This window comes from Synchiropus splendidus, chromosome 1 (genome assembly GCF_027744825.2).
Source record: "Synchiropus splendidus isolate RoL2022-P1 chromosome 1, RoL_Sspl_1.0, whole genome shotgun sequence".
Classification (NCBI taxonomy): Eukaryota; Metazoa; Chordata; class Actinopteri; order Syngnathiformes; family Callionymidae; genus Synchiropus; species Synchiropus splendidus.
In genome coordinates, this window is record NC_071334.1 from 15,680,546 (window position 1) to 15,706,938 (window position 26,393).

Below are 26,393 nucleotides of genomic sequence, written 5' to 3' on the forward strand. Positions count from 1 at the left end.
GTATAAGAAGTGGCCAAATGTCAGCTCTCTCCGATTCGTGCACCTTACCTTCACACCCTCACCAGCATTAAGAGCTGGATGAATGAATCATCCTCTAAATGGATCTTACTAAACACAAAGTGTGTTGGAGCAGTGAGGCATTTGGAGGTTGATAACGCTGAAGCGATTAGGTAAAAATAAATACTGAGATCTACATCACTGCAAACGCCTGCGGTAAGGGTTTTGTGAACACGGCTCTTATCGCTCCAACGATTATTGAACCTTATGATCCCTTCTGAGTTTCACATTCTGAGCCAGCGATATGAAGTAAGGATGAAAGACTCACGCTTCTTTGCATCGCCATCAACCGCCGTCTTTCCCCCCCGCTCCACTTGTTCCCAGTGTCATCAGGTTTTTATCTTGGCCTCAGCTGTTGAACGCTAATCAGATCATCACAGGATCAAACCAGCTTTCTTGAAATGCAGACCCATGGAACAGACGAACTGAAGTGCCAAGTTGGTCAGATGCTTATCGAACATCAATTCGGACTCGGTTTGAGGTGTATCAGAGGAACTTTCAAGATGATTGTTAGAGAATGCGTCTGTTCGGTAGTGCACAATTTTATTAATAAAAAAGAACTAAACAATCAACTAATATTCCGTATGATGGTGTGCATTCCTGCCTATCGCCCTGGCACTTAAATATAAAGTGATCCTTGGCTGCCTCAGTGAATCGTACTTGAATGATTTACTAGAAGCGTGACAAGGCTGGCTGGTCCCTTGACTGGTCTGTGTCCGACCACTGCAGTCACAGGCTGTGCTCCACTGTACACTTCAGTTCTGCACCAGTATGAATGTTCTCACCAATTATTTGAGCCACTGTGTTGTGGGATTTGAAGAAACAGGCTTGTAGCTGTGTTACTTGCTCTTGTATACTTCGACCTCTTGTTAGTGTTTAACGCTGCTGACAGTACACAGTAAGGGCCATTGATTTACAGACACAATTATTTTGTTTCTAACTACTAAATCCCTTAAGTAAGAGGCATTTCACAGAAGCTGAGCATCAGGGTTCTGCAGTTATGTTGTGGGATTTTGAGTGTTCTGGTTTCCCAAATGGCAGAATCAAAAGAAAAAAAAACAAGTTTATTTCAGTCTCATTTTACAGCATACAGAAATTTCAATGTCATATCGTGGTTTTAAAAGGTGCAAAATGAAGGATGAACCTTTCTTTTTGGCTGTATTTGCTATTCCAAAACTTTGTTATTAGTAGTCATCTGAAGTCTTCTTTACGATTCTATAATTCTAAATTCAAGCCCACCTTTACAAGGATGAGATAAATAATTACATCAATTATATTGCGTTACCATGCAAACACCTCCATTTTGGACTTTCAAAATCAATGGAAAGCTTGCGTTTTTGCTTCGATGTTGGTATATTACTCAACCTGAAACACATCTTTACAGCAGCAGCTCAAAAATAATTAACAAGCCAACTCTACCTGCCAGCAATTTGCATCATTCCAGATTCAAACCACCATGGGCGACCATATGAACTGCATTTTAATGATGCAGAGGTCAGTTTTAGGCCAGACTGTACTTTTTTTTTAATACTGTTCTCTTCATTAGTGCTTTTGAACTTGTGGCTTAAAGGAAGGAAAACCATCTGCTGGCGAAAAATGCAATTAACTGCAGGCATTTTAATTGGGTTTGGTTGACATTTTGTTTCTGACGGTGGTAACAAATTGACTTTTTAAAGTTTATCACTTAAATGAATCACTTGTACTTAATTGAAACATAAGTTCCAAAGAGCTTCATTGGGAAAATTTTAACTAACACGATTTGCTTGGAATAATTGTGTAATAAAAAGTAAAGTAATAGTCTGCTGCAGAAAGGGGTCAAAACATGTATTTTAGGAAGCGATTTCAAAGGGTTCCACAGCCTGGGAGGAAATCTCTCCCTTGTTTTGTTTCTGCATCATTTCGACTAATAAATCTGCAGCTGTTTGCATCCATGTGTAACCGTGACAGATGGGCGTTATGAGATTATGCTTAACAGACTGTGCTCCTTCCTCCTTCCTCCGTCTTCCTATTTCTCTTCAGAAAAAGAAATGCCAAGTTGCCTGGCACACGGGTTTTGTGGCTGCTGAAGATTCCTCTTTGTTTTGTTTTTTTTTGCCTTTGAACTGACTTGTGGCTGTGGACAGTTTCCCTCCTGGCTTTTTATATAGATGCTCTGAAAATAGCTGCAGCATTCTGCACATTGAGATGTATTTTTAAATGCAAAGGCAGGTTGTGGGCTGCTACAGTACAGGGTGATGTGAGCGCGCTCAGTGTATCTGATGTCTATGAATATCCCCGTCTGCGTGCGCTAATGCGCGCTCGTCACATTCCCTCAGTGTGACATGACTACACTCCTATTTGCCACTGTTTTTGGGAAGAGGTTGCGCTGCTTCTGGACATGAGGGACATATTATGAATTTGTCATGGAAGCCAGAGGAGTTTGAGGGCGACAGTGTTACACAGGGCTGATGCCTGACTGATCCCACAAGCCTGTCATTGGTTTAGGATGAATAATTCATCTCTGTTTCTTAGAAAAACACTGATCAGAGGATGAGGGGGATCAGTCTCAGTGTTTGACAGTGCACTGTCAGAACCTGCGGTTCAAAAGCCCAGTCTGTCTGTCCCTCCGTCTCTTTTAGTTTGTTCTCCCGTGGCTCTGTTTCTACTCAGTTTAGGCCCACATAACAGCCCTTTTTATGTATCCCAAAGAAAGAGCAGCCCTTCTGTTGGGTGCCGCTTCAGGGTAAAATAAATTGTTAAATAAATGCTTTCCAAAAAGTCTTATTTAATTATTTGTGGGACAGAGTGTGGCTGTTTTTGACAGAAGAAAAGTGTGTTCCACTGCCTCCATCTAGCATGCTGTTTCATCACAGTATGACCAAGGCTGACTTCCTGTGTGATGTCGCTGCAGAATCATGAGCCGACTAAACCCAATTATTTCATGCCCTTAGCTGCACCTAGAGCTGTAAAGAAGCACCTCTTCATCGTGATATGTTGGAAATGAAGCACTGTGGTGCCCTTTGAGGAGGCTGTGTGTTCGTCCCAGCTGACCTCGAAATACTTTTCCTGTTTACATTTCCACTCTGAAAGCTTCTCTTTGATTCATTATTCTTGGGATGGAAATTGAAGTTTTCGGAGAGCCACGTGCTGCCTCTTCCTCCCCGTTTGTGGCGCCTCCTCCCTGCACCTTCCTTCTGCCTTCTATGTCGCAGGAGCAGACACGCTTGTCATTTGACTGCTAACTCCCGTGGAGCTTCAGCTCAGCTTGTATATGTGTCATACTTTTCTTTGCATATTTGTGATTTGTGCTGTCAGCAGGCTTCCCTCTTAATAGGCTCCACCATTAGTCAGAGTTGTGTCACGGTCAACAGCAGCGACTCAAGTCGTTGTACCGCTGCGATTTACGTCAAACGATTTCAGCACTTCTGAATGGCAGTAGCGCCAAAACGGTGAAAAAAGTGGTCCCTTCTGGGAGCAGATGAAGAGCAATCGATTTGAAACAGTGGCGTTGACAAGGTCCGCTTTTGTATCTCTCTCCTAAGGTCTCACAAACACGCAATTGTAAATGCAATTATTACAATTATTGGCTCTTCTTTGTGATCGTGGTCTCGTATGATATGATAAGTGTTCCAATTTCGGATCTCTTCAAGGGTTACAGCGCTCAGGCCTGCCATTCCATAGCTTTCAATGCTGGGACCAGCTGAGTGACCTTTTGCAATGACTGTGAGAAAAAATTTTTAAAGTTCATTTACATTGGCAATTGTACAATACACAGACTTCTTAGAATGTTAATGATGGTGTCAGCAATTGGTAAGTTGGTTTAACCAGGATTGTCATGTTACAAAAATTGCAATATTGTTGATACTCGATAACTTTTACAATAATTTTAAAAAATAAGGACATACGCTTTAAAAGTAATAAAGAAAACATGAAAACATTCTTTCTTTGCAACAGCGAAGAACAACAATTACATAATGCTCCAGAAAACCATAAATCTAGGGTTAACTGTCTTGCTCAGGGAGACTATAACACAAATATGCCAGGAGCAGCAACATCTGAGGGTGTCAGTCACAGACCACCATCTGAGCTGTGCTGCACAAGTGTATATAGTCTTTTCCCTGCTTCAAAATACATAAGGTACAGCTGGTTTGCAAACAAAAAGTAATTTTAAGAAAAACACAGTCAGCATAGCATATCATTGCGCATCTGTTTTTAAATGCCTGTTATATAGTTTATGCCACTGTTGAGGATGAAGAAGCAGCTCCCAGCATCACTGGGTCAAATGCTGCACCTCCATTCATAAGTGAATCATGGTTTCATGAAAATAATGGAAGAGTATTCATTACTTCACAGAATGTAGTCTATATATGTAATCTATAATAATAATAATAATAATAATAATAATAATAATAACTTCAGCACTTCATGTCTGCTGATCACCCCTCACTTGATGCAATAAATGTAATATTACTCCAAATATAAGTCTGCAACACTGTTTATTGTTATCATATGATCATTTTTTTAAACATCAGACTCACACACGCACCCTCATCGTACATAGTGAAAACACATCATGCTGCTTGCTGTATACTGCATGCTGTGTGCAGAGACCTTCAGACAATACTTCATTCTCATTACACCCAATGACAGGTCAAGAATGTCTCGACGGTCTTTTAAAAACTCTGTGCTGAAGAACTGAAGAAACTTAAGAATTTGCAGCATTTTCTTATTTACGGATGCTCAGGGTTTTTGCTGCAGTGCCGATCATCACTGATAGCGATCACATGGATTGACAATGAATTTTTTATTTGCAATCAAAGTGATGCAACCTTCTGTGTAACATGATGTGAACACATTAAACATTAAATCATTATAATTCAGACATGTTTCAATATACCTCTTCAAGAAGGCAAAACATAGGAACAAAACCATGCAGAATGCAGCAACTATTCTCGAGTCTCTTGAGACTTTGCTATGTGCGTGAAATATTTCTGGCCACTTGTAGCGGGACTCCGAGACAGAGAGCACTGCATTTATGAAAGTTTCCACTCCACGTTTTTAGAAGTTTCAGATTCAGGTGGCAGACGAATGCTGCACCCAACTCCAAAACGGCAACGGATTCAGTCTTTTCCGCCACCTGAAAAAAGCTACTCATCTAGCTTGGCGAAATGACTGATTATTTATTGGGCAATTAGCTTCTGTAGTTCCGAATGTCACGCTCAGACCGGTGGGTTTTGCTAAGCGTCAGCTGCGCTAACAGCCTGCTGCTAAGGAACAAGTGGTCTCACTTTCATGAGCCCGGAAAACTCTGTCAAGTGCTTGAGCTTTAAATGGCATATTTAATTTGAAGGCGCTTCCCAGCACATTTTCCTGTGCATGTGAGCAGGATGCAAACTTTAAATGACAGATTGAAAGAATCTTCACAACAGACTGCTTCACAGCTGCACAACCAGCGGGGCTTCTTCAGAGCGCCTGCTGTCTCACGGATCAGTTGTTGTGATTGGGAATGACAGGTAGCAATCGGCATTCACCGGTCATGCTGAAATCGGCTGATCACAATCGGTGACCGATCGATTGGAACATCCCTACTTATTTAAGTTAATTTGCCTTACACCCGTTGTAAAGTTGTGTGTGGTGGTCAGCTTTCCTTCTGCATCTTTATAAAACCCAAAATAAATCTGGACTTCGGGCCACACTTCCCCTTTTTGGAGGGGGAAACTCTGCAGAGGAGCACACACTGAGAGAGACTTTCAGTCATGGTTGCGGTAAAACATATTTTTACTGAAACTCTCAATCATTAGCAATGACACTTGAGTTATTCAATTCTGATAGAGAGAATAGAGTCAGCAAGATAGCTGATAGAGTATTTTCAGTTTCAGAAGTACTGTATCACTATGAGTTGTTGGCACAGTGAGTTTTCAGAAAATGTATTTTGTTCAGAACCAAAGTCTGTGGTTTCATAGGAGGGTACTCTACACATTACTTACTGTTTCAACAAAGGTGTTTGTATGATGATTTGTATGATGTTTTTTATTTTGTCTCCAACTGCCGTGTCTCGACTTGGCATCATGGTGGAAAGGTGGTTTTGATGTGAATCCTACTGGGTTTCTACTTAATGAGCTTCATTTTATCAAGCTGAAGAGTAGCTATTGTGCATGCAGAGCTTTGACAAGAGCCAGCAGTAAATATTTCAGCACCATGAGGCGGAAACACTGTAAAGTATGTTAATGACATGACACACTGATGAATGGAAAAGCTCATTGTGTCTATATTATTTATCTATATAGAAGAATGAAGACATTATGCATTCATTTTCTAATGTCTTTGGCATACCTCCTCTTGTTTGGGGGGAATGGAAGTTATGTTGGAAAAATGGAGCATCTGTATGTTACCTGCTTTTTAAGAAATAAAAGAATGGTCACGTGTTTGAATCAAACAGTGTGGTGTCAAACTTGTAGGTGCTTGCATCCATCAGGATTCCTTTTGGAATGTTAGGGACAGCTGCCAAATACATATCTCAACTCAAAAATAAAACCAAACATTCTTTAACCTCATTTCTTCATGTTCACCAAATGCTTGGCTTTTCGCTGCTGCATGCTCATGGCTTCAAACCTTCCACTTAGCTCTTTCCAATACTCAGATGAATGTTGTATTAGATAGTCTCTCAGAAGACGTGGCACAGATACAGCATCCTCCATATTCAGCTTGCAGTTATAAACAACTGCTCCAGAAAAACAAATGATCACTTAATTATTAAAGAGGACAAAAAGAAATTCTGAATCATTAGGGCAAAAAATAAATAAATAAATAAAATAGAAGCCATTCTTTTAGTCATTGCAGAGAGTAAAATGTGATGTCAATGCCTGAAGATGAATCAACGGTTTGAGAGCACGTTCACAGTTTCAGCTTCAGATCCTTAATTACCGCTGAATTCTGGCCATAATTAACTATGTCAGATAATCATGCCAGAATCCTGGGCTGCACTCTCCTTGCCACGCTGTGGGAAGTTAGTGAGGAATCCCGCACAGGCACATTACAGCCCAGAAACAACACACTTCCTGGATTTCCTTGTTACTTGCCACTGTAATTGCATTTCAGCTGTGACGATCAGCTGCCCCAAATCGTGAGCTTCCTGTCTCACAATTGGAGCTTAGTGAGAAGAGAAAGCGGACAGGCCTGACGTGGTTGTTTTCATTGGCGCAGGATTAGATGGAGACAGTGATGTAGGTCAAATAAACAGCCAGAATACGGATCTCTGGCCTTGACCACGCTAGAGGGCCAACTAGTTCTGATCACTGCATCCTGAAAGTTTAATCCCAGTCAGCAGACTCACAGCCTGTCTGTGACAGACTGACACCCTGACACCCCAAAAGTGTATACTCCTCCCATGACCTGACACCAAGCTGTACATGCTGGCTAAGTACTCTGACACTAATGTAAATGTGTGTGCATGTGTGCAGAAGAATTTAAGTGACGAGCAGAAAGCCCCTAGCATGTATCGCCCTCAAAAAAGTTATGTTGTGATTTGACTGTGTCTTGTAAGCATGAAAGCAAACCTTTGACTTTTAATTCCAGTGAAAATGTTGATAAAATGTATGGACTGCGGTAAATATTGGCTTCACGTGTAAACTACTTCTGTTTGTGCAGCTTGCTGATTCCTCTTGCGTTCATGTTTTCAAAAGATACATCTCAGAATCAAGCTGCGTAAATGAATTTGATACAGCGCTCTCTAGTTTAGATTTCAGCTCGTAGTGTGAGATTTGCTGGTTTGCAAACAGGTGCATAGCAGTGCAGCAGGTGTCTGCAGCAACCACTGAAACAGTGTGCAAGCCTTCGGCTGTAATGGTTCATGAAGCTTTATAAGTCCTGATTGATCTTCACCAATATGCTGCTGATGAGAAGAGGAAATTTGTGAAAATGGTTAAAAAAAAGTCATGACATTCCTGTTCTTTGACTTAAACTGTCTCTTTTTTCCCCCTGACTATTTCACATACAGATGTGATTTGGTGTAGAAACTTGGAGTAGAAACTTGCAAACTCGTGTTAAAAATAGGTCAAATTGTGAAATCGTGATTTCATTCTAAAAATGTCAATAATATGATAACTTGCGCATAAAATAACAAGAGTCAAATTTAGGCCATTTCTGTTTTATAATTCATTTTTTCCTAGTTTGTAATCGCTTTAAATAGAAAGGGTTGTAATACAATTTGTGTTATATGCTTGCTTTGTTCAAATATCAGATTGTTTTACATTGGATATTGACATTTAACCAAAATGTAGCGGTATATGAATTGAAGACCATGTTGCTCAGCCCTATTTTATCATGTGTGGTGTTCCTGTGGCTCCAGTCTAACACCTCACTGGTTTTGTTTTGTCTGTTTGACCTGGGCCCTCAATCAGAATGCTGGAGGCTTTTCACGACTCCGTCTGCAGCTTTTAAAGAACTCTCTTCCTAGTTTAATACAGGGACAGAACTTTCTCCACCTCACTGCGGTCGAGTGATGAATTATGAATAAATGTGAATCCGGCAGCACCGCCGGCTCGGCTACAGGATAACTTTCAATTTGCACTGCACTGCCCCTCGCTCCCAGACGCAGCCCTCACTGGATTGCAACGCCAGTCAGACTTCTTTCTCAGGGGAGCTGGAGGGCAGTATTAGATGTCTGCCTGAAACGCGACCCTCACCAATCATGTAAAAAGTTTGACAAATGAATTACTATGCATGCTGGGGGTGCATCAAGTTACGTGGTGAGTGCTGCTCCAGTGTTTTGCTGCTGGAAGCCAGCTACGTGCTTCATTCATGGAGCTAGCATTACTCACTTTCCTCCTGGACGCAGGACAAAGTTGTCGTCTGACCGCTGCTATAGTTGTTGATTCAGATAACTGGCTGTAATTGCCTCAGTTGATGAGCAGGCACAGCGAAGGGGAAGTCGAAGGGACAAGGATGTTTTTAATGATGCCACAGAGAAGGACACAGAGTGCCAGCAGGAAGGATTACCAACACATTTGAGCCACCAAAGATGGTGCGTCCATTAGTCTCTCAACCTTGAATGTTGAGTAAATAAAGGACACAATTTTAATGTGATATTTTGTCGGCCCATTAATTCACATGACCTTTTTTTACTATTTAGTGGTAGGAGTCTAACTGGTCGGTATTTGTGATATTTTATCAGCCATGTATAATTCTTCCGCAAGCCTTCATTCGGCCTACGACTATGTAAGACTGCTGCGCCTTTTGCGTTATCTGCTGTCACATGATAAACACGATGGCTATCGTCTCTACACCGGACCCGGCAAGTTTGAGAAGGAAGCGTGAATGATAATGAGAAGAGCAGATAAGGATGAAGATGGACTGATGGATAGATTTGATGAAATCATGCCACGAACTTGAGATGTTAAAAAGCTTTGTACATGGTTGTGTGTATAAAGGTACATGATGAAAGATACCCTCCAAATGTGACCGTTGATGCCTCTCTCGATTTGGCAAAGAGTGTAACAGTATTAAGCCAGTTGGCATGGTGGCTGAAGTGATGGCTGGCGACATGGCAGATGAGGCAGCTGGGCAGCAAGTATACGCCGGAGGAGATAGTGCTCAGGCTCACCTGATGACTTCCTTGTCATGGTTGTTGTTGCTTTCCTGCCAATGATTCAAGTGCAAAGACCAAGGGGACATGAGTTACGGACAAACAGCTCAAAGAATTGGCTCATAACTTATAGGTGACCCACAACCTGAGCGTTGGCTGAGAAACCATCTGCAAATAGATTTTTAGAAATGCTATTGTTTTTGTCTGCTAGTGAGCTCTTACTGTACTTATCATAACATTCCTGCGTCTGCTGCTAGCCCAACACATTCTCACTTCCAAGGTGTGAAATAGCAACTATTCTCATGTAACGTGGAACATTGACTTTGGTGTCACTCTGGGACGCAAAGGTCTGCTTGAAGATGGTCGTATTTCGGTGTGTCAATGGGTGGACCAGCCTCCTTCCCGAAGCGAAGTAAATCTAAACATTTAAATTTAAACAGCACTTACATATTACCATCAAAAGATTGTTCCAGTTGAATCTCAGAGTCAAACTACAATGCAATAGAGAGAATCCCCCCTTCCATTTCTTTGAATGATTTGTATTCATACCAGCCTGTATGCTAACTTGCTGCGTGACTGCTAGTGCTGACAAAAACAGTGACCCTGATTTGTTTTGAAGATTTCACTTCCACCGCAAAAGCACCTGGATTTGTCTGAGCTGAGGTGACAGCCATGTCGACCGCACCACTGAGCAGCGCAACAATATAAATGCGACATTATGACAATGCTGTTTTACTTACCAACACGGAGGAAGTGGAGGAGATTGTTATCCAGTAATGGCTTGAACAGGTGCCAGTCTACATTCTGAAACCATAAAGCAGACAAGCTGACATCCAGAAATCTTTGGCAGAGTGGATATTTCAGACTCATTAGTTTTGATCACAGTGTTTTCAAGGAGACGTATTTTGATGTTAAATGGCCTCCCTGGCATGTCCCTGAATACTTCTAAACTAATGTTGTGTCTGTTATTGCTAGATTGTTCCGCAGACGGATAGTGAAAATTTCTTTGTGCAAAAATACAATTTCAACGTGGACAAATGAACGTGTCATCATTTTACCGCAGAGAACTATCCGTCTATTGTCCCAATCGTCCCAATTATAGTCGGTCTTTCCTTGTGGTCTGTCACTTCTCATCCCTGCCACTGTCTTCTGAGCTGCCTGAGAGGGCGCTTTGCTGCGTGACTGACACCCTGTGATCACTGGGCCCAGAGAGACGATAGCCATTTAATAGGAGAGCTGCAACTGCTGGCATGTCGGCATCTCAGACTAGTTGGTCTGCCTGTTGAGTGACTGGCAAGTGCTTCACCCTGCTTGTGGCCTCCAGAGGAACCTTGGCTGTGTTCTGATGAGGACATTTCCATGTCAGGCGGTCCTCACGTTTTCCCCCAGTGTATCTACTGTAAATCCTTAATGAGATATAAAAAAATGAACATTCAAACACAATTGCCTTGGGGGTTCTCCATGTTCTGTATGTATAGAATAAGGTGTGAAGTTGGCTCATGGAACAGATCTGAACTACTGATGCACCGTAGTAATGCCACAGTAAGGCTACTTTAACTTTCATTGTGTTGTGAGGCAACTTGAGGCCAACTTTGTGTTGCTGTGAATATTGTCGTCCACTGATGTCACATACAGGTTGGATGCAATTACGCATCCGGTGTGCGAACTTTAACCAAGTATAACTTGATAAATAAAAAATGCCATGTTTAACTTTAACTTTGATAGGTGTGTGAGATTTGAAAATTCAAAAGAAAAATCACGTCTCCTGAAAATTGATGGCAAATAGATCATTTCTAGCGACGGGTGAATGATGCCTCTGTGGGAGAGTGACGCTCCAATTTGCTGTATCGACACAGCTCTGATAATGTGTTGCTGTTCCATCATGGCTTCAGTAGCACTTATGTAGAATTTGAATAAACGTTGCTATGTTTCAGCTGCACTACATGAATCATGTGGCCAGTCAATAAGAAGTTGTGACAAAAGGTTTCATTATTTTTATTATTAAAAAATAAATTATTACATTGTAGGATCAATGGCAATTTATATTATTCTGGTTGGCAAAATATGAGTGATTTGATATAGTAGAGAGTAAAAGGACTGACCACCGCAGACCACTTAACTTATGTGTTGACACCAATGTTTGGACATGCATAACATATTTTTGTGACAACAGACTTATCAAAGTTGATCATGATGAACTGATCCAACAATATTTTTCTTGTGATGGGTGCCCATTCTTCTGGTCTGAGCACTTTCTCCCTAACACGACGAAACACTACTCTTCCTCTTTCAACACGTGCTATTTTGACCATCTTTGTGAAAGTTTCGTTTTCTTGAATCCTAAGAAAAGAGCTCCTTGGCGGAGCCATGTGCTGCACGGTATGTCGCTATACCTTCAACAGTGGTGCTCATTCAAATGTGCACATATTACCGAGTGAGATGATTTCATCCAAAGTGACAATGAGACTGTCATACATAAAGCTGCTGAAGGGTTGCACTCGCTACCTTGCCATGGGGATTCTCTGTTTATGTTAAAGGTTGAAGCGACACTTTGTTGTACAGTTGTGGCAGCTCATTAGAATACTGTCCATTTAAAGCTTTGTTGTTTACATTGCAATATCACTACCTGATGTTGCTGGTGCTCGCACCCTACGCTATACGTATCCAGCGAATGGCAAATCTATTGTGGACCCTCCATGGGAGAAATTAATTCTCATTAAAAGAAAAACGTTTACAAGATCCTCCTCTGATATGAACTTCAGGGAGATTGAAAACCAGAGGCAGGCAGGAACATTTTTCTACTTCTATAACTGAAAGATATTTGAGTCGGAATGATTTTAGTTTGTGCCTATAATGAGGAAGTAACTGTCGTGATCTTTAGCATGATTTTCATGTGGGTTTTCTGACTGTCAAAATTGAATTACGGCATTGATGTGTTGAGGGTTGTTGGGTGTGGATTGAGTCAGTTTTATTTTTTCCATGATAAAGGTCCTCACTGGTCACGATTATTTCAGGAGAGTCAATGAAAAGGTGCACCAATATCAAACTTTGGCAAATCGATTACCATGACAAGATTCTTAATCTACGTTAGCCAAAGCTCTTCTTGAGTCTCCTGCGTCCCTGAAATAAACTAGCATGGGATGAATTGTTTAATAAGCCTAAACTGACAAAGCACACTAATGACTACTGTTACAGAAGCGCGCTAATGAAAGTGTATTCAGTACTGTGTTGATGAAAGAACACAGCTGGGAGTTTTATCAGCCTTGACTGGCACACTTAGTCTGTGAGTGTGCGGGGGAAGACGTGTCGCCCTGGATTAGTGTGACGGCCGGTGGCCCCTCAGAGATTGGCATCAGGATTAGTGTTCTTCTAAATCACACATCCTTCATTCATTTTAGTTGAAAAGCTTTCGATGAAACAGCATACAGAGGACTCACACTAGACCTCAGGGGTCAACTGGAGAATGCACAGTACATGAAGGTATTTGCTGCATGTATATATACGGTATTTATATAGACTTGTTTTAGAATGGTAGCATGTATGGGGGACTTTTATCCCTTGTGTCTTTCCATTCTAAATAAAACTCGTCTATGGCATTTGGGGAAGGTCAATGTCTTGCTGCCAATGGATCAAATCCACGAAGCATAACGATTTTAATTATTTACGTCCTCTTCAGGGGCGCCGTTTGCATTCATAGGCCATGAAACGCTTCTCTGGTATTAAAGATTCATAGCTCATGGTAAGACACGTCGCTAATCACCTCTGCATGCCCTCCAGTTTCACTGCTCATACTTCACCCCGGACACGAGCGCAATTCAAGAGGCTTAGGACCATTCAATGTATTGAAACTCTCATTTGGCACTTGCCAACCAGGTGGATCTAGAAATGTGCCGGTTCTTTTGCGAGGAAGTGGAAATGCCTCATACACAGAGCTGCGGCGGTGATATTCCGCAGTGCCGCATGACTGCACCTGTTAAATTAGTGGACTCTTTGCACATGATACCCTCATCCGTCTTCTTGTGACTTCTCCTGTCAACTCCGAGCCCACAGCAGCTGTACGGAACCCACTGAGGTTAAAGAATTCCATTTATGCACTGATGAGATCAAAAGAATGTCTACGCTAACACTTATTTGTGCGTGTGGGTGGCGCCCTGCCAGGGACTACCAATCTCCCACTATTATTTGAGTGACTGTGACAAAGGCGCCTCTCAATGTCAGCGAACGGCGTCTGCTCTCCAGATGACTCTGCACCACATGACAAACACCCCGAGTGTTTGTGGTTATGTAAAGTGCATTGTGTGGGTTTGCTAGGAAGCAGTTAGATGTTGTTTTTGTCAATGTTACGTGTGCTTTTTTAGAATAACGCTTCGGGACACCCACACATCCTCTCACAAGAGTGTTACTCCTGTGTCAGAAGAATCCTCACCTGCGGCTCATTTTTCAGTGCGATTGGCTTTTCTGGATGCGGGTGTCTCTCATGTGGGATTCCTCTTTTGTTTTCTCAGCCAACGTAAAATATTATTCATGCAAGTTTACGTCGAGTTAAATCCCTGTGAACTGGTTGTGTTTCAGCTCATGTAGCAAAGGAGCTAATTATAGACATGTGAGGAAAAGTCACAGATAAGTGCTGTGTGTTGGAGAAAGGCAACCCTAAATTTGGCTGCAGTCCACCATGAATAGTGATGCAATTCATATTTCATTGTGAATCAACCACACTTCCTTTTGTATTGTTTTCTCAGACGGTCGGTCGATCTCTTCTGATTAATAATAACAACCAAAGCAGGAAACAAAATCTGCTGTTCTCTGTTATGTGCCTCACTTCTTCGTCTTCTTTTCCTTGTACCTCCTTTTCTGTCCAACATGTCGACTGTCCAAACCATCTCAGTCCCTGTCAGTAACCTGAGTGTCTTCAACTTTTCATTCAAATCTGAATCTTTGTGTCAGAGCTACCGTCTACACCATGGCAGGTCTCGCTATTGTCCTGTAGAGCTTCTTTTTATATCTGCAGTAGTTGCCGCTCATCTATCACAGATTGTCTCTGACAGCCGTCTCCGCCTGATCCATCCTTCCTGCAGTCTCCACTTCACCTCTTTTAATCACTGATTCCATATACTGGACTTAAGCTTAATTGTTTTCTCTCACTACTCCCTGCAACTGTCCTCCTGCAGTTCTCCCATTAACAGACATGCATTCTGTCTGGGTTCTACTAGGCTTCATTCCTCTTTTCTCCAGCTTCTCTTCCAGCTCATCTTTACTCTCACTTCAGATCACCATATTGTCAGCGAACATCATAGTCCCTGGAGACTCCTCCTGAACTTCATCTGTCACTATGTTCATAACAAATAAACAAGAATGTGCTGAGAGTTGACCCCTGATATAATGTTACTACCCACCCAGAGTCCCTCACCCACTCCTCACTGTCCCATGGTTCACATGTCCCGCACAACATACTTTTTTGATGCTCCTAGCTTTGCATGCAACCCATTACCTAATATCGAGGAACTCTGTGTGAGACTTCTGTAGATCTACAAGAACAGTGCGACTTATCGGTTCATGAAACCACACCTGGCTTTTAGCTAGAGGGCGTCTTGGGCGTATGCCCTAAACGGCAAAACATGAAAAAATGGATGCCCTCCAGCACTCAATACTGGACACCATGTTTCCTCAGCAGGACGCCGTGAATGTATTATTTAGTGCCTGTATAATGCCCAACTCATAGTGTCATCTCACTGGTTTACATTAAATTTTGTTTCCACCTTGTAATTTCTCTGAATATGAAATATGAAATTTGAATATTCTCAAACCTTTTGCAACCATTTATTGGCCATTGTGGTCAGCTGCATGCTGCTTACCTTGCATAAATACATGAAAAAGGTGTAGACACAAGGCTGTACACACGATGGCTAGTAGTAAGGGAAAGAACAATTATAAAAATGTTATTATTATTGTTATTATTATTACTATTATTGTTTTAATTAATCAGGGTCAGCCAGGTAAAACAATTGCCCAGGAGACCCTTGCTGGAAGAAACCTGACTTCCAGCACATTGCAGTGCTTCACAGACGATAAATTAAAGCCCTGTATTTTAGAAAATAAATCAACTGATGACTGAATTCAACAAGGTCAAGGTACTAGGACGGCCTCACTTCTGTCCTCAATTAGCAGTCAAGAGAGACAACATCACCTGCTGCTGGTTCAGAAGCACTAGACCGTCACTAGAAGGTCCTCAAAGGGCTAGGGTGGTACAGGCTTTTGATCCAACCAGTTCAAGCACACGTAGTTGAACCAATCAGGTGTCTGTAGACCATTCACTTAATTCTCAGTCTGGTGCTGCTTTTTTCAACTGACACCTGAGTGGTGCAACTATATGTGTGTGACTGGTTGCATCAAAAACCTGCAGCTACCTTTGAGGATCGAGTTGAACACCCCTGCTGTTTGCTCCCACTCCTCCAGAATATTCACAGTAATTCTGAAAGTTCACGTTTACAAAGCCATTACACACTGAGCTGATAAGCTGAGTGAACACACCTTGACTGAAACACTGAAGGCAAATACATCTATTAGAAAAAAAAATGTCTACTAAAATTGTTGACCTTCTACCTTGACTTTTATTTAAAGTGAAAAAATACCAGTTTTTCTCTACAGCACTTTGCTGATGCACAGATGCAAGTGTCCCTCTTTCCGTCTCTCTTTCTCTCTCACACTTCTATGCTCATTAGGGTGTTTCGGCACATACAGTAAACGCACCTTTAATGGGCAAATCCATCAGTGGAGGAACGCTGCCCGGAGTGTGATCCCACTGTGATATCCCTGTGTAGAGCAGGTTGCTCACAATCAGCTCTTTTGGATGGACAAATTATGCACGCACCCCATTAGTCTGATTTGTTCAGCTCGAATGGCTTTGGTTTAAACGAAGAAAAAAAGAGACAGGCGTGAAGCTGAAGAGGTACACGAGGTGGTGGTTTTTGAGGTTAGGATCTGGATGGGGAGGACGGTTAACATGGCTCATTGAGTGCTCTCTCTCCCTGATGCTGAGCACTCCTCTCTTCTAAATCTGGCTCTGTTCCGACCAAACCTGTCCTTTAAATAAATAAAACGAAAAAGCTTATCACTGTGTTTTCAGTCAAACTCTGGTCATAAATGCAGGGAAAATGGTCATGTAGGGAAAAGCATTCTCACAGCACAACCTTGCTCAGAGAAGAATCATTTCATCATGGATGAAAGCGTATGGACTCAGTAATGGATTGTTGTAGTCATCTGTCAGGGCCTTGGAGTAAAGCTGCTGCTCCTTCACATAGATCTTTGATATGGTTTGATTCTGAGGTTGGTTAAAAAGATGCCTAAATGTGTAAAAGCCCTTTAGTTTACATTGCTGTCGTAAACATTAGAAAGAAGTAGCCATGTAGCCCTGCCAGGACACGTGAAGCTCATATGTACTGTTGTTGCAGACCGTGTAGAACAGTTGAATATATTGTGGACTTTAGGAGCACCAGTAATAACAACTGAGCTTTGTTAGCAATGAAAACATATGAAGAAAGATACACGAAGGGACCATCTTATGCACATTCAGCTTCTTAATGTGAGTGAGTCATGCAGACACGGTTACTTGTCAGCACTGGATGAATGGGAGTCTTGTCAGCAGGATGATTAATGAAGCAGAGCCTCAAATATCACTAGAGCGGAGATGACGGCAAATATACCTGAAGTCTGTGAGTTTGGACTCAAATGTGATCCTGCTTTTTACAAGTATCTGCATTTGTACAAGGGCGAGGGTATTTTTATCCAATATTTGCTTCATGAGTAGCTTTGCATTAAAGTAAAGTTGCATCACTGGGACTACAAAAATGGCAGATGCGCGACCACATTGTGGTTTCAACTGATCAAAAACGTATATCACTGAAGCACCAAGCAGCTTAAACAATTCGGTTTCGCGGTCTCAGAACTGGTGATGCGACGAGGACTGAAGAGTTCTTTGTGTAGGTGCCATATTTGTTATTTTCAAAATTAAAATAGTCTGAAATGGATGGCCACCGTTCTTTCATACATGCTGCACACGTGTTTACTGTTAAAGTGATGCTAGCAGTGTAAATTACTTAAATTAAAACATGAACATTTGACATTTGAATACATACAAATACTTAAAGAAATAGATTGAGTCAGATGTGTGTTTCAAAGTCATGCTCCAACAGATTTCTCCCTCCAGATACAAGCACCACAAGCATGAATCTTGTTGGACGTTATGATATATGAAACATATTTGTTTCTCTGGCCTCATAATATATTTGCCTCAACCTGTCTGCACTCGTCTCGATTCTTGGTGCATGCTTTTGTTCCATCTGGAGATGAACAATGTACCTACAGTTCATTTTCTTTCTTTGCCTGTCTTGCATCAAACTTCCCTTGTGGATTTATTTTCAACTGCATTTAAAGCTCTTCATATTGACAGCACACAGTCCTGAAGAAAGTGCACATTCAAAATATCTGACTGATTTTGTTAGTTGCCCTCCAGGACACAACAGAACTGGAAGATATCATTAAAAAGTAAACTAGTGTTTCCCATTAGCAGCTGCGCAACCAGTGAGTGTGAATGCTTCAGACAAGCTGCCCGGAAGAGCTAATGAGCAAGTGAACAGTGGGCGCTGAGAAAGGTGGCTGATGACTAGTGTTCGGATGAGGTCACTGCGCAGAGGCGAGAACCTCCCTTGACAGGTTGTGGACCAGCTTCTCTCCACTGGATTTGGGAACATGAGAGCTGGATTGGTGTCTTAATAATTGGAGGTGGAGAACCACATAGTCAGATGTTGCTATGACAACTTCAGCCACACTTGGGTTGCCTTCATGAAGCAAAAAAAATGTAGTATTGTTGCATGTTTCTACGGATCCTCCCCGGGGAACATGGGTGAGAAGAAATTATCTCGAGATCCTGACATCCTGACAACCCGACATCCTCTGATCCTCAGATAAAATTCTCGTGTACGGACACGTATGTGTTATGAAATTCATTGCAGAAAAAAAAAAACAACCTGAAGGTTAGAGAGGACCTATGGAATAAAATTAGAAACGCCGCATGCGTGTCTCCGTGTGGACCGCTGATGCAACTTTCTGAAAATCACTACACAGTCTGCCACTTCAAGGCAGACTATAATAAATATTAACAAAAATCGTCAGCCACTCCACTCACACTTCTATTATAACAAGCAGCAAACAATCGCGAATATCGAGGTGCTGCAGACGGTCGAGAGACACACACGGTATACAGAAGCCAATCAAAGTTTGACATTTGGAGCAAATGTTCATTCTCTTACACCATACTGGACCAGAAACTCATATATAGTTGAATTTTCCTGCAGATGCTCTACACACAATACTGTGATTAAATGAGAAATATTGTCTGGGATGTCAGGATCTCTGAATATTACCCCCGCCTTGTGTTTCCATCTTGAGGAGATGTTTATATTTATTTATTTATTTTTGTTTGTTTATTAATCATAGTTTAATAACACTTTCATGAAATGACAAAATGTGATATAAGGGTAAATCTGAGTTTTGAGATTAAAGTGTAACAAAAATGCATTTACTTTTTTCGGTACAGTATCAAAGCAGAGTTTGAGTTGCAATGAGAAAATGGAAAGAAGTGTCAGATTTGAACCGCTACATGTTTACACTTTTGCATTCCTGCCTGAGAGGATCTCCTGTGAAAATCATGAAATGAAACCTGAGCATGAAGTCAGAAGAAAAAGGCTTCTTCCTCCGTCTACTGCATCCATTAAAGGTTGGCAGCAAAGTTGTGGTCATGCTGCGTAATCATAGAGACGTGACACTGACAGTTATTTTTGACCGCAGCTTACTACCAGGTAACAGTACCCTGTCGGACAGCGGCTCTGTGGGGGGCTGCTGATGCCCTGAGGGGATTTTGCTGTCTGCAGCAGCGCAAACTTAACATCCACCTGCTGCTGACCTGTGGTGCAGTCACTGGCCGGGGCCTCTGAGCTTATTGGTGAGTGACTGCTACAAGATATGGGTTTGGAAAATGGGCCATGTGACCAACAGGGAAACTGGATACATTCTTATATGTTGGGTGAGGGGAGGTGTTGGGGGTCACGGGAGGAAGTTTGAAGTTGCTGCTGCTTTAGTCACCACTACTTAACACTGGAGACAACTTTGAGGAAGAATAAAAAAAAAAAAAAAATCACTGTTCTGATATTAAGCTGGAGACAACCTTCTGATGCGGCAGTGCTAAAGGTCAATAGTTCACCGATATTGTGAAGCATCACCCAGAAGGCCCAAGCCTATTTTTCTTTTTTTTTTTTTTTGGTTTTAATCAAAGGCAGAAATGTCAAGCTGCTGGTGGCTCGAATGCAAAGGTTAGTGGATGACAGGGAAGTTTCTTTCGTGCCAGAAACAGCAAAATACTCATCTAAGTGTACAAACTGCAGGCCCAAGTGTTTCTGACTGTCTCACATAAACACATAAACAGTGAAACGCACAAATAAGGAGGAATCATCAGTCATTCATTTAATTTTCATCTGCTTATAGCCTTGGTTGGAATCTGAGTGACCAGTATGTGTCCTTTAGGCAAGGTCTTTGCTCCTCGGCACACGTCTGGGTGGGTAGCCTGCGCCATCGACACACACACAAAACAGCTTGAGGTACAAGCCAATTATTATAGCTCAGTATGAAACTTTGAGATAATATCATGATTTGAAAGCCCTGACAAATAAAATTCACTTGGAACTCGTATAAACTGACCTGACCATCTGCTTCGGAATCGTACCGTGGATAGAAAACTGGACGTTAGGAGACAGCGCTATCCATTCCATACACACCTCAACACCTCTCAGAATGCTCTTCCAGATCTTTTTTAATCTTCTTAATCTTCATTTAGAAAGAGGTTGTCTTGTTTTTCAGACTACTTTTGTGCCAAGGTTCAGACAACCTTCTTTCATTCTCATATCTTTCTCTTGCTTTTCTCCTTTAGGCCTTTTCTTCTCTTGCACTAGGTCAGCTCTTCTTTCTTTTTCAAAAAGGGTGGTGTCCTTCCTTGTTGCACTGTTTCTGTGGAACATTAGCAATTTTCAATGGCTATTTTAGAACTGCCTCCATCACTATCTAAGATAGTGATGAAGGACATTTAAGATTTTATTTTAAGGAGTAGCTGACAGCACTTGGCTATATTGGTATGCTGTTTGCGGGAAATAATTGGTGAAAATTAATTTGTTTAAAAATGTCTCCAGGTGGGGTTGGAAGATGCAGCAAAAACATCACTACATCATTTAAAGTAGTCCTAAAAGACAAAGAAAAAATCAGGCAATTTTTGGGTGAAGAACAGAATTTTGTCCAGATATGCAATGAGTGCGTGGGGAAGTTTAAGTCCTACAAATGTCAAATGTCAGTACAATGTAATGAAGAGATTGAAATAAACATTAATTCATTCAATGTAAATATATGGTACCAAAAGGAAAACAACAATAACAAAAAGATCAGCTTTAGCACATATGACTGTTCAGGGATCTTCAAAATTTTCATCTCCTTCGACCAACTAGACATCATGGCAGGTTCCTGTCGCTGATCGCTAGAATCAGAACCCACTAACAACAAGGGCTATTCACAAATTCATCTAACGAAAAAGATGGTCCTGTGACGGGAGGCTCTGGTCTAGATTGACCGTAGCCTCCTGCCAGAGGGAAGAGGGACAAACAGTCCTTGACCAGGGTGAGAAGGGTCATTGAAGAGGAGGCAGTCTCACCTTCTAGGCAGAATGCATAATGCGCTGTAGTCTGCCCATGTCCCTGGAGGTGGCACTGCTGTACCACGCGGTGATAGAGAAGAGAAGATGAGGATGGACTCGATGATGGCTGTGTAGAACACCACCAGCATTTTCGTCTGCCGTTTTCGTAGCTGCTGCAAGAAGAACATTCGCTGCTCGGCTGACTTGTTGAGGGACCTGATGGTCTTTGTGTGTTCACATTTTGGAGTGCATTTATTGATTCTGCATTTAGCTCTAAGCCAAGTATTAAACAACAAGGTAAAGCCAGCTGTCAGTTGTGTTAGCTCTGTGGTGCAGAGGTGTCTTCGGCATCGTGAAGCTGTGTGGTCAAGCTAGAGCCACATCTCGGTTAAAAACAACTTGAAGTTGCACTTTTGACCAGCTTGTTCGCTTGGATCTCTGCGGAGCTCCAGCAGAAAATCGGTGTCAAGCCTCCACACTGACCTGTGATATAAGATATTCAAATACAGAGCCTTCACATCAGCGGGCAATTTTCACTCTGGAGAAAAGTCCAGAACAAATCAACCGCATCAAATTAAACTGTTTCAGCTGAATTCGGTCTGAGGGTCCTTAGGATTAACTCAAAGCTTTGGCTCTAATTTTACTGCTGTCTTGGGTCAATTAGAGTTAGTGGATTTAATTCCTCTCATTTACAGCGTTTGATCACTTCTGTTGAAAAGGGGAATCGGGTTTAATTCTGTCTCTATTCTCTCCCATCATTCTGACCCTCTCTGCCTCACTCTTTACCCCTCTCTCAGGTGCTCGGCCCAGACATTCAACAGCTAGAAACAGGACGCAGAAGAACCGAAGGTCATGGGGTTCAACTTGGAGCGAGACGTGTGTGGGCTTTTGCCAATCCTGCTCATCCTGGTGGTCGCTGAGGTGTCCCCGGCCCAGAGTCAGGGGTGCCCCCAGCGCTGCGAGTGTATAGCAAGACTGAAGACTGTGTCCTGTCAAGGTAAACGCCTGTCTGCCCTGCCAGACGGAATCCCTGTGGACACCAAGGTCTTAGACCTAAGTGGGAATAAGTTGCGATGGGTAGAACATGGAGACCTGCTTCCCTTTCCTCGGCTTGAAAAGCTCGACCTGAGTGAAAACATGATCAGTGTGTTGGAACCAAATGCTTTTTCCAGTCTCCAGAACTTGCAGTGGCTCTCACTGAGAGGTAATCAGTTGAAACTGGTCCCCATGGGTGCTTTCTCACGACTCTCTAACCTGACGTCGCTGAACCTTAGCGGGAACAAGATCGTTATTCTTTTGGACTTCACCTTTCAAGACTTGAAAAGTCTGAAAAACCTGGAAGTTGGAGACAATGATCTGGTTTACATATCTAACAAGGCGTTTTTGGGTCTTGTCGGACTGAAGGAGCTGACGATAGAGAGGTGTAATCTCACATCTGTCTCCAGCCAGTCTTTGTCGTACCTTCATAACTTGGTCACGCTTCGCCTCCGCTACCTCAGTATCTCTGCTCTGGAGGACCAGAACTTCAGAAGGCTTGGGAACCTGAGGGGTTTAGAGATTGATCACTGGCCGTATTTGGAGTATATTTCCCCACACAGCTTGCAGGGGCTCAACTTGTCCTGGCTGTCGATTACACACACAAACATCACCTCTGTTCCGACCTCTGCTCTGCGAAATCTTGCTCACCTCACCAGCCTCAACTTATCCTTCAACCCTATCTCTGTTCTTGAATCCTGGGCGCTGCGAGATCTTCTCAGGCTGAAGGAGCTGCATCTAGTGAAGACCAACTTGGTGATGGTTCAGCCGTACGCGCTTGGTGGGCTTCGGCAGCTCCGTGTTCTTAATCTCTCTACAAACGCCCTGGTGACCCTGGAGGAGGGGGCTTTTCAGTCGGTCAACAGTCTCGAGACCCTGCGTCTGGATGGGAACCCCCTGGCCTGTGACTGCAGGTTGCTCTGGATCCTCCAACGCAGGAAGACCCTGAATTTTGATGGAGCGTCTCCCATGTGTGTTGCACCTCTTGAGGTGCAAGGACGGGCGATAAATGCTTTTTCCGACTCCGCTCTGTTCGATCATTTCACCTGTCAGAAGCCCAAAATCAGAAATCGCAAGCTCCAGCAGGTATCTGCACGTGAGGGGCAGGTGGTGTCCTTCATCTGCAGAGCGGACGGGGAGCCGACACCTGTGATCTTCTGGATTTCACCTCAGCGCAGGCGTATAACTACCAAGAGCAGCGGACGCTTGACTGTGCTGCCAGAGGGAACTCTAGAAATAAGGTATGCCCAAGTGACAGATAGTGGAACCTACATTTGCATCGCCAGTAATGCTGGCGGCAACGATACTTACTTCGCCACACTCACGGTCAGCGGGCTGCCTCTGGACGCCGCCCTCATGGCCAACCGCACCTACTACGCCGGAGACCTCAACGACACTAACCTTAATGACACCCGAGTCTTCTTGAAGTTCACTCTGGACCTCAAAACCATCCTCATATCCACCGCCATGGGTTGCATCATGTTCCTGGGAGTCGTTCTGTTCTGCTTCATCCTGCTGTTCGTGTGGAGTCGTGGGCGAGGACAGCACAAAAACAATTTCTCGGTAGAGTACTCTTTCAGGAAGGTGGACGGACCTGCTGCCAGTGGGGGACAGGGAGGAGGGGCACGCAAGTTCAACATGAAGATGATCTGATGGAGGAGACATTCTCTGTTGCCACCACTCTTGTGCATAGATGTAAAGCAAATATTTATAGACTATTTCCTGGAGACGAGGTTTTGATATGAGTGTGATTTCTACTACTGTTATCCACATGGAAATTTGGACTTGATGTCATACAAAAGTCTGACTGTTAGTAGTAACAGAGTAGTAACAATTATGCCCCCAGCAGTGTTTTTCACCTTTTGCCAACACATTTCCCTTTATAACTATCATCTCTTGTTTTCTCTCACTGCTTCATATGTGCTCAGTAAACCTCTTAAACCAAATGGGATTATTGCCCATTATATTTGCTGAGCTTTTTTGGGAGATCAAATAATGACTCAAGCGGAACATTCAACCTCCAAATTAATTTGCTGGCATTATGAATACAACTTTTTTTTTACCATCACAAATGATCATTTGTTACTGGGGTTATACAGAGTGATTCATTTACCGTTACTGTGACATAAACATGGTGTCCTTACTACAGTGGCAGTGATGATGAAAGAGGGCACTGCTTTCACGAGACTGTCTGGTTGATATGTTTCTAACGGTGTAAATACTGTTTGTCTAAAATGCATATATGTGCAAAAATGGTTCCTTGACAGGTTTTACGGCATTTACAAAGTGTAAACAAGGGTGTTTACTTTCTACTAGCTATTGATCCAGTCAGTCACAAGTGAGTTCTACAAATGAACGTACCATGGGTTTTTCCTTGCTGCAAGAGCGTGTGCACACTTGAATTTAATGGCAGTAAATGGTGGACACAACTCTAGTGTTGTGAGGGAACACTTAACACTTTGTGCTGGCATTAAATATTGGATGAATATCATCGCAATGTATATGGCTGATTTGTTTATTTATTTATTTATGAAGTTTTTGGCGGTCCTGTTAATCTTCTTAACAGTTTGAGATTATCAAACTGATCATCTGTTCTTTCAAGATAAGTCAAAATTATCAAAAGGTTTCAATATGAATTAAATTCCTTTCCGACTTATTGAATAGTACATGCCACTTTTTCGATGCAGCCCAGATATAGACATAGAAATAACATTTTCTACTATGCTAGTGATTTAAAAGCTCAGACAAAATCAGACATTAATACACGTTATCATGTGTTAAGAACAGGTTCTGGTTAGAAAAGAAAGGGGTTAGTGGCAATATAAATAAAACATGATTTACCAGATTCTAGCATCTACTGTAGTATGATCCCGCTGCTGTGTATGGCTTAACAAAACTCCTATAGTCACATTGATGCCTGCGGTCAGAGATATATTGCGTTGAGACGTGTCTACTCTCCGAGCTCTGACAGAAAATCATCAAGTGTTCATGCCTTCAGGGAGGCTGACTGACCAGTATGGAGGAAAGATTACATTTTCAGTTTCAGATTTGACCTCACTGTATGGTGAAGTCCCAGGATGAATGTGAATGTAAAGCACCAGGCCGAGCTGACAGGAACAGTGATGGGAGTTTGAGTGTATTCTACAGTGCTCAGTTCTCTCATGGATTCAGATGTCTATATTGAAGTTCTCAAATATAATGAACTGGTTTCATGATATGAGTTCTGAGCGCAGATATTGACTTAAATACACAGGTTTTGTTTCACCCATCTGAGTTGAATTATTGTTTTACTTTTTTCTATGCTTAAGACACTAATGTAACAACAACACAAGGGAGGCGGAGTTTCATTTTTACCCATTTAGATCATTTCATAGAGAAATCGGTTTTCGGCACCATCTGAATACGTCACTGACCGCTCAGCTTTCTTTGGCGTGTTCAGCAACAGTGGGATTTTGCTGCCCTCTGCTGGTCTTGTGATCGCTGTTCAACCTAATTGTTGAACAACCAATTCCTTAAATTAATAGAATTTCCGATCTCATAAATGGAACCTTCAACACCTGCCGAAATCTGAAACCCACTTCGGACTATTTTATGTCTGTATTCATGATTTCTGATTCATTGCGGTCATGATGTCTCTGGTTGTTTTTGTTTTGTAAATATGAAGCACATTGTGTCTGTAAATTGTGCAGCTGTTTTGTACTGTAACATTTTATAACAAAGCACAGTGTTTATAAAGCATGCTCTGTTCTCTGCAATGACGTGTTGTCCATGTTTTTACAGCTTTTTTTTTTTTAAATTATTCTAACTATTATTAGCAGGAAGAGTATATGTATGTGAGCTTGAGATGATGTCAATTCATTTTCAGTACATGAAATACAATCATAGTCACTCTATGTAACCAGCTTGCATTCATCAAAATCCCCCCCAAAAATAAAAGATTTGTGGGCAGACCAAAGTGCTTTTCTTCACATGTTCATTATATTCTTTATGGAGAAAGTTGTGATGGGCATA

At 42.2% G+C, this 26,393-nt stretch overlaps 1 protein-coding gene across 1 annotated transcript in view; it reads left to right on the plus strand.

Annotated features, from left to right (window-relative positions):
* Positions 1-26,334, plus strand: part of lingo3a (leucine rich repeat and Ig domain containing 3a) — a 35,024-nt gene extending 8,690 nt beyond the window's left edge. Inside the window, exon 2 of the mRNA XM_053873134.1 lies at positions 22,145-26,334. Coding sequence (XP_053729109.1) covers positions 22,200-24,035 — 1,836 coding nt within the window. The 5' untranslated portion in view covers positions 22,145-22,199 and the 3' untranslated portion in view covers positions 24,036-26,334. The remainder of the gene's footprint in view (positions 1-22,144) is intronic.
* The last annotated feature ends 59 nt before the right edge of the window (positions 26,335-26,393 follow it).